The sequence below is a fragment of the Somniosus microcephalus genome, chromosome 3, assembly GCF_052327205.1.
Source record: "Somniosus microcephalus isolate GS21.2 chromosome 3, FLI_Smic_1.0, whole genome shotgun sequence".
Classification (NCBI taxonomy): Eukaryota; Metazoa; Chordata; class Chondrichthyes; order Squaliformes; family Somniosidae; genus Somniosus; species Somniosus microcephalus.
The window spans coordinates 339,783,338-339,798,284 of NC_140989.1; the positions used below are offsets into that span (position 1 = coordinate 339,783,338).

The 14,947-nt window shown below is 46.6% G+C and overlaps 1 protein-coding gene across 1 annotated transcript in view; it reads right to left on the minus strand.

Moving 5' to 3' along the window:
• The window catches only part of cfap57 (cilia and flagella associated protein 57), a 131,186-nt gene that overhangs the window by 14,417 nt on the left and 101,822 nt on the right, over positions 1-14,947 (minus strand). The window contains exons 20-21 of the mRNA XM_085983245.1: positions 3,235-3,378; positions 260-395 (exon numbers count right to left, since the gene is read on the minus strand). Of these exons, the coding sequence (XP_085839371.1) occupies positions 260-395; positions 3,235-3,378 (280 nt within the window). The remainder of the gene's footprint in view (positions 1-259; positions 396-3,234; positions 3,379-14,947) is intronic.

The following is a 14,947-nucleotide window of genomic DNA, read 5'->3' on the forward strand; positions in this document are numbered from 1 at the left end:
ACCGGCAGTCCCGCCTCCATACCCGCCTCCTCGGGGCTGACAAAATCCAGTCCATGGACTCAATGGATTTGGTTTTGAAGTAAAATTAGTCCATTTCAAGCCACTTTTGTCAAATGAGGACTGGTCTGAATACTGGCATATATGATTCTAATTCAATAAAGGCCCCAAGCATAGAGATCTTACACGTGGAATAACTGCATATCCAAGTCTTCCCTTTTCTGCTTCTCTGTGAATTACAGGGGAGATTGAAATATTTTACCTTTAAATTCAACAGCACATGGTTTCTTGTTCTTCCTGAGGGTTCCAAGAGCTACTTCCAGATCATGTACCTTGATTCGAGAAACTTTCAGCTCATGCCGCAGGTCATTAATCTCCTTAATTAGAGCAACATTTTCCTGAGAAAGAACAAAGACTTGGTTTGGAAATTAGTTTAATAGGTTATTAACAAAAAAAATATAGAGTGAAGAACACAAATGATTACAATACCCTGTGTCTCAAAAGAGAAGGAAGAATTAGGAATTTCACTGATGAAGGGACCCCAATGACGGGGATTACACAAAAGGCTGTGTCAAAGGAACAGAGTGTTGAGGGGTTGTTGGGCTGGAGGAGTTTTCAGAGATAGGGAGGGGTAAGGAAATGAAAGGGTTTAAACACAAGGATGAGAATTTTAAATTTGAGGCATTGGGAAGCCAATATAAGTCAGCAAGGACAGGGGTGATGAGTGAATAGGACTTGGTACAGGATAGGATACAGGCCGCAGAGTTTTAGATGAGTTGAACTTTATGGAGGGTGGAAAATGGAATGCTGTTCAGGAGAGCATGGGACTAGTCAAGTCTGGAGGCACAAAGGCATAGATGAGGGTTTCAGTAGCAGATAGGCTGAGGCAGAATGGGCGATATTAGAGGTGGAAGTAGGCAGTCTTTGTGATGGTAAGTACGGGAAACTCTTTTTTATCCGGCACCGACAGGACCGGGATGGTGCTGGTTGATTAAAAATTCCGGATAACGGAGAGGTATACCTACCGAGACTATTTTTAACAAACAAAAATAAAAAAATCAAGAAATGTGCAGTATAATTGGGTACTCACCTACAGAGACTTCCGACAGCGCCAAGAAGCCGAGTAGTGGCAGTTTGGAGAACTACCCCCGCTGACTAACTCAGCCACCGCGGGAGACTCGGACTCGGACGCGGCAACATTTCCGGTTATTGAGGTGTTGTTTTCGGATTATGAATTTTGCCGTTTAAATGAGAGTTTCCTGTATATGATGTCAGAAGGTGATCTTTGGGTCAAATAGGATGCAGAGGTTGCAAGCAGGCTGGCACAGCCTGAGAAAATGGCTGGAGACCGAGTTTGTAGTGAGGGGTTTGCTGAAGATGATGGCTTCGGTCGTCCCAATGTTTAACTGGACGAAATTGCAGTTTATCGAGGACTGGGTATTGGACAAGCAGTTTGACAACACAGAGGCGGTTCGGTGGGGGGGGGGGGCGCATTTTATGGCAATTGCTTATGGCTTTTGAGCTTCCAAATTTAATATACTTACTGCTGTATAACATGCTCTGACATTTTCTCCACTCCCAATGCTTCAACCTCTTCCCTATAAAAGGTGTTGCTGCAGGCCTTTCACATTTTAGTAGCCATCTTACACAACTCTGTTCCTCTGACACAGCCTTTTGGTGGACATGCCTTCAGCCACCTTGGCTCCACGCTCTGGAATTCTCTTCCAGGCCAATTTTCTGCCTCCTGATCGTCGAGGTGACGTTTCACACTGGCAGATCGCTGACCACATTGTAATAAGGACCTCAAACCAAAATGGATCAGGTCCCTCAATGACTCCTTCAAGTAGTTGCTGCCCACTGCTTGCCTGATTTACGCGCGCAACACCAAATTCGCACCCCATGGTCTCAGAGCCAGGTCGAGATTATTTCACATTGCCCCTCTACAGAGGGACTTCTAATTGGAATGCACCCAATAGAAGTGGCAGATTTTCTTCTTGTGTTCGAGTGTAAATAATCCCCTGGGCAGAATGCATTAAAGGAAAACTGCATGGGGAGGATCACAAGCCCATAATGGACCCCACCCAATTTTCCATCTGTTAGAATGGCTGATAAATTGGGTAGGCTCTTTAACAACTGTGCAATTCTCCCCATCACATTGTCCTTTATGTTTATCCAGGTAATTATTTATGTCCAGCACAAAAGATGAAAATCTGCCCATTATGAGAGAGCTCAAACTTGATTCATCCACACATTGGTACATGCAATTCATGTATGGATTAAAGATCAGATCTAGGACTGCTAATCCAGTTGTGTATAGTATCATACGGATTATTTAATGGGTACTTCAACATAATGATGTTGATGCTGAATTTTCCATGGGAAAATTGAGGAGAGGTGAATTTGACTTTTACCTCATGTGCTTTATACAGGTAGACTACCCTTTATCCGAACTTCCGAAAACCGAAACCCTCTAAAAACCGAAGGTTTTTTCGTTCAGCGTAAGTCGTGCGCACGACATGACCAGAGTGGCGCACGACTTACGCTGAGCAGGGCAGAGGGTCACTGAGTTCCCTCCTGGGTAGGAGATTGCAGGCCGAGCCGGGCAGTGTGAAGGAGGTACCGGGAGAGTGAACCCAACAATACAGCGGCCCGTCCGATAGCTGCAGCGGCCTGTCCGATATTCTTTTCTCCCCCCCGACCCCCACCCTTTCGGATAAGGGATAGTGTATCCTTTATCCGCACTTCCGAAAACCGAAATCCTCTGAAAACCGAAAGTGTTTTCGTTCAGCGTAAGTCGTGCGCACGACCCCGACCCCCGCCGACCCCCACCCCCGACCCCCCGACGACCCCCCCGCCGACCCCAACCCCCACCCCCAAACCCCCGCCGACCCCGACCCCCACCCCCCGCCGACCCCCCCGCCGACCCCCACCCCCGACAAATTTCCCAGTCTTATAAAATACCTTCCGAAATCCGAAATTTTCCGAAAACCGAAACACGGCTGGTCCCGAGGTTTTCGGATAAAGGATAGTCTACCTGTATTTTTAAAAAATGCAAAGCTTCAGCTATTCTGAACCTCAAGGCCATTGATGGAGTTCATGTGATGTAAAATGTATGACCTGATGAAAGGAACAGAGGAACCAGACATGTCCAAAAGACATTTTTAAATTATGCGATTGTAGAGTAAAATTAATAGCCAGTTCTACAATATTCAGATACTGACAGCTCAAATCTCCTACCTGCATGATATGGACATTGTCAGCACGGTGAATCTCCGTGTCCTTCAAAAGTTTTTTCTGTAGTGTTGCAATGCTTTTCTCCAGGTGGTTTCTTTGTCGTCCGAACTCTCGCTGAATGTCTGAATCAACAGTTGCAATTTCAAACTGGCAAATAGAAAATAGTTAAATATTTATTTAACTAATTCATTTGAACTGCTAAATAAATTGAATTTACCTAAACTGTCATCTCCTTGAATTCAAAATCAGATTTTCTCAGGTAGTGAGCCAGAGTTGAAATCCTGGCAGGCAAGGACTACAAACAGTAAACAAATAGTTGGGAACAGCGAGAATAGGAATAGTTACAAAAATTGCCATTCAAAATAATTCATCTTTCCTAAACTATTCTTACAATTTATATGGGTGTATGCGATTATATTGGTTTACATAGCAATTAATACACTAGAAATATTTTTCAGCCTACGTTTTAATAACGATTGACAAAACTTTAAAGATAAATTATTCACCCTCTAAGGTCTTCTTCATTCTTCGAATGCAAGTATTTTCCGTGCACTTTACAGATTAGCCTGGTTGCCAAAGCGGAGAATCACATAGGCAACGTCCCTTTTAAACCATTCCTTAATGTTCATGCTGTCATGATGCCACTGATGGGACCCTCCCCTCCCACACCACTTAAAGTGTACATTCTCCAGGTGTACTCCTTTATTTACCTTTAAATGGTCCTCTGCTGCTTTCATGTCAATCAAGATTTTTCTTGTACATTCTAAAAGTTTACAATTTTTTTTGTTTGAAGATGTATTACATTTTAAATGTTCAGATTTGGATTTAAACGCTATTAATGTTAGTGAACATTTTCAGCATCAGTAAGGCACTGATACTGGGGCTATTTCCACTGGAAGAGAGAAGACTGAGGTTTTTAAAATTATGAGGGGTTTTTATAGGGTGAATAGAGAAATGTTTTTTCCTCTGGTTGTGAATTCAGTGACAAGGGGTCATCAATTTAAACATTTCACTGGGAAAGAGGTTATGACACCAAGAGAGAGAAGAGAGGAAGTTCCTTTACAGAGAGAGTTGTTAGAGCATGGAATGACTTGCCAGAAGGAGTGTTGCCTGCTAATTACCATGATTGATGCATCCAGCCCAGTGTTGAGTGCGCTGCTGAGTGCTCAGCAGGGGGGCCGAGTTTGTGCGAGCCTCCACCTTTAAAGGCAGCCTGCACCTCTTAAAGTTGAGGTGCATTCTGCATCTGCTGGAAGTGCTCATCAAGGCAACTGTCACTCAGTAATGGCTCAACAGGGTAGAGAAAGGGCACCAAGGTTCACCGATGCAGCACTCGAGGCCTTAGTGCAGGGGGGTAGAATGGAGGAGACAGGTCCTCTACCCACAGGGGGCCAGGAGGCCCTCCAGACTCATAGTCAGAAGACAGTGGGAGCAGAGAGCCGAAGTGGTCACTGCCAGCAGTCTTGTCCCGAGGAACTGAATCCAGCACTGAAAGAGGTTTAATGACCTCACACGAGTGGTCAAGGTCAGTGAATGCATCTTCAAAAGCCTTCTCCAACCAACTGCACCACTAGCCTCACACACTGCTCAATGCACCACACCCTCATCACTCACCTACCAACAATCTCAATCAATCACGACTCATACCTCATATTCATAGCTTCACCTCACGCTCACACACTTACCACTGCTGCAAGCCTCACACCTACATCTCACACCTTGTCCACACTGCTAGCTATTCAACCATGACAGGCACATCATCCAAACACATTGCACCACACTCACTGACACACTTCCCTCTCTCTTGCAGGGCAAGGTGGCTCATAACTGCAGGCAACAGAAGCTAGCCAGTGGGGGACAGGCAAGCCTGCATATCCTGACCCAGCTGGAGGAGACCGTGCTCGACATTATTGGAGGGGTCATCACTGAGGCCGTGGTGATCCCCCTTATCCCACAATCTCTTCTCACTTACAAGCTGCTGATGGTGTAAGCATGCGCATCTTGCTTATCCCCCTCCCCTCACCACAATCCCACCCTTGTGCCTTTCCACTTTCAGATACCCAAGAACTCCAACCTGGCCAGCCAGTGCAGGAAGAGCAACAGGAGAGTGATGGAGAAGAAGAGACAATGAGAGACTCGATCTCACACTTGCAGGCACCAGCTCAGAAACTGGCACTGCGCGTACTTTAGAGGGTAGCATAGAGGCGGGATTTGCACATGGTGAATCACTGGGTACGAGTGGCCTGCAGGCAGAGCAGGGGGAAAGGGTAGCGTAGGTGTCAGCTCCCTGGAAGGCGAGGTTGCACACGGGTTCTGCTGCAGAGGATACAGATGAGGACTTCCATGGGGCGGCCTACAGAAGAAGGGTGATAGGCATGCACACAGAAATGCTTGGTGCATTGGCAGGCCTGCCAGAGAGCCTGCTGTCTCTGTCAAGGAACATGGAGGAGTGCAGCATCAACCTTGCACGGGGCTTTGCGCAGAGCTTGGAGCCCCTGATTTCCAGGGTAGAAGTGATGGGCAACTCCGTTGGTGTACTTATGTACCCAACCATGTTGCAAGGTCTGATGGGCGATGTCTTCCATTGCAGCACAAGTGGAAGCGACCCAATGTCTGAGTGCTGCAGTGGAAGCTCAGACTTCTGTCAGCTTGCTGCCATGCAAACTCAGACTGCTGCCATCATGGCTGTGTTTACCAGTGTGGAAAGGGGCTTGCAGGTTGTCACAGCAGTCCAGCAATCTGTCCTCAAACAGATTACTAGGATTGCTGAGGCGCCACCCCGGGGGTGTGCCAGTGGCTCCATGGAGCATGAACCTGCTGACCTTCCTTCCCCCAGCCATGCTGCAGCCATTGGGATAGCACTTCGTAGGAGCACTAGGGCAGGCAAAGGCACATGGAAGACAGGCACTAAGGGAATGCGCAAGGGTGATTAGTTCACTTTGTTACATAATATTGGATGGATTGATGTATAAGTGTGGTTTTGAATGTTTGTTTTGTGTTGGCTTTCATTTCAGCATTGCAGCCAAGAGGATGCTGTGATGTGCCGTTCCAGAGGGATGGTAAGGTGGGGAAGTGTTGACCAACAGGGAATCTGGGGTTTCATTCAAGGGAACCGGAGTCTGATGATGTGCTCACGGGCAGCCCACCCGAACGTGGATGTGCAGGTTGCCTCCTCCTCCCCCTCCTCGCGAGGTGGTCCCAGAACCCGTGGTGGCAAGGGCTGCGCCCTCATGATGGGCAAGTTGTGGAGAATGCAGCAGACCACCACAAATTGGGACACCCACTCTGGCGAGTACTGGAGGGCTCCTCTTGAGCGGTCAAGGCAGCAGAACCGTTGCTTCAGCACCCCGATGGTCTGCTTGGTGATGTTCCTCATGGCAGCATATCAATGCTGGCCACGAGTGGTGGGGTTGCGGAGGGCATCATCGGCCAGGTGTGGAGCAGATAGCCCTTGCTGCCGAGCAGCCACCCTCAGGTTCAACATGGTGTCTGGAAGATTGCTAGCACAGTGGACTGGTGCAGGATGAACGCATCATGACTGCTGCTAGGATAGCGCAAATTCACCAGCATGATATGCTGGGTAGGGTCGCACACCAACTGCACATTAAGTGAGTAGAACCCTTTGCGGTTACGATCCATCTCAGTATTGATATGCAGCATTGATTTGCACATGTGTGCAGTCGATGGCACCCTGATATCCTGGCAAAGCCACATGCGTGTTTAGAGAGAAGACAATGGGCTGGATTTTCATTCAGCAGTCGGGAAGGAGGCGGGACTACAACTTTCAGGTTTTAGTCCCGCCTCCATCAACGTTCGGCCAATCCACGCGATTTTCCCTTGATTGACCTTGTTGAGCCCGCCCAGCGGGCTCAGCAGGCCAATTAAGGGCCACCCGGCAACAGGTGACGTCACAGACTGAAATTTCATCTGTCAAGACGTGTTGACAGATGAAATATCAGTGTTTCACAGCTGTTTGAAGCTGTCAAACACTGACAGTCTGACTTCTAACCTGAGTCCTTCTACGCAGACTCAGTTAGAACTCTCACCAGCACTGAAAGCTGCAGGCTGTCACTTTTGACAGATCGCAGCCATTCTGCTTTCAGCGCCGGCTGAATGATGGACTCCCGACGCCTAGAGGAAGAAAGGCTGTTAAGGTAAGTACAGGTAATTTAAACTTCTTTACACACTTTAGACACACCAAACACGCTTACCTTTGCACTCATGCACCCATCACTCATCTGAACACCGACATCTCGACCCCTCCAAGTCCTTCAACCCGACGGCCCGCCTGCTCTAACTTGGCGTGGTTTGGAGCCGTCGGGAATCCCACACGACACCCCTCAAAGTAGGGATTAGGCTAAAAACTGCCTGTTAACTACCTGAAAACAGGCAGTTAATTGGCACTAATCCCTTCCCGCCTCGGGTCGGCGGGTCCCAGTGCGGGGCGGGTACCCGCCTCCTTTGAAACTTACGTGGAGGCGGGTGTTGGGCGGGATGGTGTCGGGACCCCCGAATTCGGGATTTTAGCCCCCCGCACGCCTAAAAGCCCGCCTCACGGCACACTGAAAATCTAGGCCAGTGATGTCCATTCTCCTAGAGTACAGACCCACTGTGTCCTCCCGGATGCAGCGATGGATGGCGAACTGAGAGATGTTTGCTATGTCACCTGTTCCAGCCTGGAAGGATCCGCTGGCGAAAAAATTCAGGCCATGGTCACTGGCAGCACCGTCGTTGCCCTGCTCTGAGGTTGCAGGCCTGGTTTCAAGAGGTTCTGTGACCACCTCCTTGGTGAAGCGGAGCCGGCGAACACACTGCTCCAGGCTTAGGTGCAGGTAAGAGAAGTGGTCACTGAAGATGCGAAGTGGGTAAGGCCTCTTGCTGAGAGTCCTCTCCCCCTGCTTCTCCTCCCTCTGTGAGCAGCTTGTCTTCTTTGCTGCCTCTGATCCATCTCCCTGTCATGCTGCAGCACGAGGAGGAGTGCAAGTCGAGCCCCCATGACTGGGAGCAAGTGGTGTACTCAGAAGCCTTTCAGTAGCAGCCAACGCCTTCCCAACATTCAGCAGCACACCCTGCACACTTTAACAACTTTTTAAATCTCTTACAGCCACCCAGTACTCCTACAAACTCTGCAACCACCAGTACAAAAGCAAAAGTTGGATGTATCCCTTTAAGTAGCGCTGTTGAGAGGTCCCTCGTGCAGCTGAACGCACATTCAGCTGCGCGTGTTTAGGAGAGGGCATTGAATGGAGCCGCAACATCGAAAATGGCAGGTTGTGCATCAAATCAGCATTACACGCTGACTGTCATCACGATCTGCCTACTCTACATACTGCCCACGCATACTGCCCTCACCAAGATGGTGAACAGCGGATTGGGTGGAAGTGAGGCAGGTGACTTTTTTTTAAAAGACAGCCAAAACTAATGGCGCTACGGGGTTGAATTTTGCGATCTTGAAGTTGTTACAGAGCTATGAGGAGAGAGCAATGAAATTAGATTAGTTTTGGATTATTCTAGCAAAGAGCCAGCATAGACACAGTAGGGACAGGTGCGAAAAGATACTTGCTGACCTAAGTTTGTGGCCCAGGGCATTTTAACTCCTGGGCCTCATGAACATACTAAAACAGCTGGAAAGTGGCAGCTGGCTGGAGGGCAGGAGAGGAAGTTCTGACATCCGGAGGCAACTGGGTAGCACTAAGGGAAGGTTCGCCGGCAAGCAGGTAAGTCGCAGGGAGGAGCTTTCAGTCTCGTGGGAGGGAAAGGGGTGGGGGAATTCAAAACAGGGGCTGCTGCGACTTTCTTTTTGGGGCCTGGAGGAGCAGTCCTGGTGCTCTTGGCACCACAAAGGAAAGTTTTGCACTTACCTTGGAGAGCCTCTTCTGTCTGCAGACCAATTACCATCCTGCTTCAGCCTGGCTGTTTCCCTGCTCAGGCCCCAGTTAAAATGCAATTGGGGTCCTTTTGATACAATAGGACCCAGATTTGCATAAATCCATAAGGATCTTGCCTGTTTTAGGCGGGCACCTCATTGGCCTGCAAGTTAAAATGGGAAGTGGTGTGAAAGGGTCAAGTTTTGAGTGGGAAGTAACCTGCTCGCTTTCCACCAGACGGGTAGGGGTAAAATTAATTTGAGGTGAAAAAAGTGCAGGGATATGGGGAAAGAGCGGGATTATGGGACTAACTGGATTGCTCTTCCGGCGCAGACATGATGGACCAAATGGCCTCCTTCTGTGCTGTACTATTCTATGAGTCTAAGTCTGCCAGATGACCTCCCTCTGCACTGTAAACCTCAATAATAATTAAGTCCCAGGACTGCAAAAGGCAAATTAGTAGAGTAGCCACTTGTCCACATAACGTGTTGGACTCTGGCACAACCAGTTGAAGTCCTGTCAAGCCTAGTAGGCCCAGTTCTTGGATGTCTGTTTCCCTCAGTTCTGGGATACATGAACATCTGCACAGCTCTGCATCGCAAGGCACTGGTCATCAATTTATTTTGGCATCAAAAACCTTAAAAGAGCTCTTGCTACTTGATGTTAAAGAGTTCATAGAGTGTATTAGGGATGGGTTCCTTGAGCAGTATGTAACTGAACCAACCAGGGGGCAGGCAATCTTAGATCTGGTCCTCTGTAATGAGACAGGATTAATAAAAAATGTCCTAGTAAAGGATCCCCATGGAATGAGTGACCATAATATGGTTGAATTCCAAATTCAGTTTGAGGATGAGAGAGTTGGATCTCAAACCAGCATACTAAGCTTAAATAAAGGAGACTATGAAGGTATGAGAGTAGAATTGACTAAAGTGGACTGGGAAAACAGATTAAAGCGTAAGACGGTACAAGAGCAGTGGTCTACATTCAAGGAGATATTTCACATCTTTCAAGATAAATATATTCCACTGAGGAAAAAGGGGAGTAAAAGAAAAGACAGCCATCCATGGCTTAGTAAAGTAATAAAGGATAGTATTCGACTGAAAACAAGGGCATATAAAGTATCCAAATCTAGTGGGAGGATAGAAGATTGGGAAGCATTTAAAAGCCAGCAAACAATAACTAAAAGATTAATTAAGAAAGGGAAGATAGAATATGAAAGTAAACTAGCAAAAAATATAAAAACAGATAGCAAGAGTTTCTACAGCTATATAAAAAGAAAAAGGGTGGCTAAAGTGAACGTTGGTCCCTTAGAGGATGGGACTGGGAAACTAGTGGTGGGGAACATGGAGATGGCAAAGACGCTGAACAAATATTTTGTATCAGTCTTTACAGTAGAGGACACTAAAAATATCCCAACACTGGACAAACAGGGGGCAATGGGGGGGGGGGGAGGAGCTAAACACGATTAAAATCACTAAGGAGGTGGTACTCAGTAAAATAATGGGACTTAAGGCGGATAAATCCCCTGGACCTGATGGCCTACATCCTAGGGTCTTGAGAGAAGTGGCGGTAGGGATTGTGGATGCATTGGTGATCATTTTCCAGAACTCCCTGGACTCAGGAAAGGTCCTGGCAGATTGGAAAACTGCTAATGTAACACCCTTATTTAAGAAGGGAAGTAGACAAAAAGCTGGAAACTATAGACCAGTTAGCCTAACATCTGTGGTTGGCAAAATGTTGGAGTCCATTATTAAGGAAACAGTAACAGAGCATTTGGACAAACATAATTTAATAGGACAGAGTCAGCATGGTTTTACGAAGGGGAAGTCATGTTTGACAAATTTGCTTGAATTCTTTGAGGATGTAACATACAGGGTGGATAAAGGGGAACCAGTGGATGTAGTGTATTTGGACTTCCAAATGGCATTTGACAAGGTTCCACACAAAAGATTACTGATCAAGATAAAAAATCACGGGATTGGGGGTAATATACTGGCATGGGTGGAAGATTGGCTATCTAACAGAAAACAAAGAGTTGGGATAAATGGTTCGTTCTCAGGCTGGCAATCAGTAACTAGTGGTGTTCCGCAGGGGTCAGTGCTGGGACCCCAACTCTTTACAATCTATATTAACGATTTGGAGGAAGGGACCGAGTGCAACATATCCAAGTTTGCTGACGATACAAAGATGGGAGGGAAAGCAGTGAGTGAGGAGGACATAAAAAACCTGCAAAAGGACATAGACAGGCTAAGTGAGTGGGCAGAGATTTGTCAGATGCAATATAATGTTGGAAAGTGTGAGGTTATGCACTTTGGCAGAAAAAATCAAAGAGCAAGTTATTATCTAAATGGAGAGAAACTGCAAATTGCTACAGTACAAAGGGATCTGGGGGTGCTGGTGCATGAAACACAAAAAGTTAGTATGCAGGTGCAGCAGGTGATCAGGAAGGCCAATGGAATCTTGGCTTTTATTGCAAGGGGGATGGAGTATAAAAACAGGGAAGTCTTGCTGCAGTTTACAGGGTATTGGTGAGGCCACACCTGGAATACTGCGTGCAGTTTTGGTTTCCATATTTAAGAAGAGATATACTTGCTCTCGAGGCGGTTCAGAGAAGGTTCACTCGGTTGATTCCAGAGATGAGGGGGTTGACGTACGAGGAAAGGTTGAGTAGGTTGGGACTCTACTCATTGGAGTTCAGAAGAATAAGAGGCGATCTTATCGAAACATATAAGATTGTGAGGGGGCTTGATCGGGTGGATGCGGTGAGGATGTTTCCACTGATGGATGAGACTAGAACTAGGGGGCATAATCTTAGAATAAGGGGCTGCCCTTTCAAAACTGAGATGAGGAGAAACTTCTTCACTCAGAGGGTAGTAAATCATGGAATTTGCTACCCCAGAGAGCTGTGGAAGCTGCAACATTAAATAAATTTAAAATGGAGATAGACATTTTCCTAGCAGATAAGGGAATTAGGGGTTATGGGGAGAGGGCAGGGAAGTGGACGTGAGTCTAGATTCAGATCAGCCATGATCCTATTGAATGGCGGAGCAGGCCCGAGGGGCCGTATGGCCTACTCCTGCTCCTATTTCTTATGTTCTTATGTTCTTAATGATCTGAACGGACATCCTTTGTGCATCTGGCGTTCACTAAGCAACCATCATCAATATCATCATGCATGAGGAATTTATCATCAGTCTCAACTAATGTTGATGGATTTACATTGCCATCAATAAACCATCAATACCGGCCCTCTTTATTGTTTTCTTGCTGAGGGGCACTGAGTATCAGGGTTTGAGCTGATATGACAATACATTAGTGAGTGCACCCTGGGTTTGGGGTAGTGAAAGGGTGGTCACAGGAGTGGTGATGATACTCAGGCCACAGGCTTGAAACAAGGCACTAATCTTTTGGGGCGGGAGGTGGATTGGCTCTTGGTGACCCAGGGTTTGATCATAGACTCCCTGTTTGCTAAGGGAGCTGGTGCTGCTCATACACAGGGAGTGGTCTCGGTATTCTCCACAGAGTAGGGTAGAGCTCCATCACCACGGCCGCCTACTTCCACCTCCATAACATCACTTGACTCTGCCCCTGCCTCTGCTCATCTGCTGCTGATCTGCTGCTGAAACCCTCATCCATGCCTTTGTTACCTCCAGAATTGACTATTCCAATGCTCTCCTGGTCGTCCTCCCATCTTCCACCCTACATAAACTTGAGTTCATCCAAAACACTGCTGCCCGTTTCCCAACTCGCACCAAGTCCTGTTCACCCATCACCCCTGTGCTCGCTGACCTACACTGGCTCTCAGTCACGCCACGCTTTGATTTTAAAATTCTAATCCTTGTTTTCAAATCCCTCCATGGCCTCGCCCCTCCATATCTCTGTAACCTCCGCCAGCCCTACAACGCTCCAATTCTGCCCCTTGCGCATCCCCGATTTTAATCGCTCTACCATTGGCGGCCATGTCTTCAGCTGCCTAGGCACCAAGCTCTGGAATTCTGCCCCTCTCTCCTCCTTTAAGACGTTCCTTAAAACCTACCTCTTTGACCAAGCTTTTAGTCATCTGTCCGAATATCTCCTTATGTGGCTCAGTGTCAAATTTTGTTTGATAACGCTCCTGTGAAGCGCCTTGGGATGTTTTTACTACGTTAAAGGCGTTATATAAATACAAGTTGTTGTTGTTGTCATTGAATCATCTGGATCCCAGGAGCAGAGTCATTCAAGGTGTGATTGGAATAGGCACCAGTGGTGGTCAGTAGACATTCAGTTGGTGCGCAAATTAGCAGCTCTGTTGGGATCAATGTTGTGAAGGCTGTTGTCATGACCATGGGAGGTACGTAACATTATTAGTGTCCACCTCTTTTGTGGGAGGTGGTTGGGGGGGGAAGAGGCACTATTCAAAATCAACATGGGTGTCCTTTGTGCTGTTCAAGTCAGCAATCTTAGTCTCCAGAAATATAACTACTGACTTTTGGCACCTAGTGTCAAGTATTAAGGACGTCAAAATCAAATACAGCACATGTAATATAAAGAAAGAGCTTGTACTTGTATAACGTCTTTCAAAACCTCAGGACGTCCCAAAGCGCTTTACAGCTAATGTGGTACTTTTGAAGTGTAATCACTGTCATAATGTAGGAAACGCGGCAGCCAATTTGCACACAGCAAGGTCCCACAAACAGCAATGTGATAATAACCAGATAATCTATTTTAATGATGTTGGATAAATCTCTGGAGTGGAACTTGAATCCACAGCCTTCTGAATCAGAGGGGAGAGCCACAGTTGACATCTATGCAGAGTAAAATTCTATCTACTGCTCTACCCTAGTTGTGTGACTTAATTCACATCTTAAATGAACACCCCCTACTGCAGCAGTATGAACTTTATTCATTCGCACACTAGCCACCCTTATAAGATCTCTGAATGAAATTATGAATCTTTGCCAATTTGTGAATACAGGAAACTTTTTTTTATCCGGCACCGACGGGACCGACGTGGTGCCGGTTCATCAAAAATTCCGGATAACCGAAAGCTATAGTAAAAGATACGGAGAGATGAGAGCTCCGTTTAAAGCAACAGGTTCAGAACAATGGCCACAAGTTCCAAGCGTCTCTGTAGCTTAGCAACAGCTGCAGCCACACCCTTGCACAGCAACAGATCGAGGAAGGCAAGTACAATATGAAGTAAAACTTACCTGAACCTACTCCTGAATTTTGCCGGTTAACCGAGATTTCCGGTTATTTAGGTGCCGGTAAATCGAAAGTTTCCTGCAGTTTTACTTCCATGAACTGGGGTGAAACTGTGTGAACTAACTTTGCACACGATTCTTACAACCAGCAGAATGAGGAGCCTTTTATTCCACTGGTCTGAACTGGACTCAAACCCACGTCCCAAGGTGAAAGAGCAGTGTAGTAATCTATTGCAGGACCCAGGCCCTTGTACGGTGTTCTCTGAAACTTTTAGATCCATGAAGACTTTGAACATACTGTATTCTATGTAAATGCGAGGGAGGGGGGGATTTATTGCTGACTTGTAATCAGCATTTAAAAATGAATATCATTTAAAATGGTATTCAATAATTGTGTTTCAACTGGTGCTTGATGCTTAAAGTGCTTGATTTCTGAACCATTTTCTAACCAGTGCAGCAGTACCAGCTCACAAATCGCTATTTATACCATTAAAACACAGTTTTGGCATGGTGGGGGGGGGGAGGGAAACAATAAAATTGGCTGAAAATCCTTGTTAAATAAAAATAGTTTTTTTTAAGTAAAGCACAAAAAGTAAGCCTTATGGAAAATGAGGGTGATCTGGTTGTGAGGACCTGAAGTGAGGCAAGTGAAAGACATGCAACTTA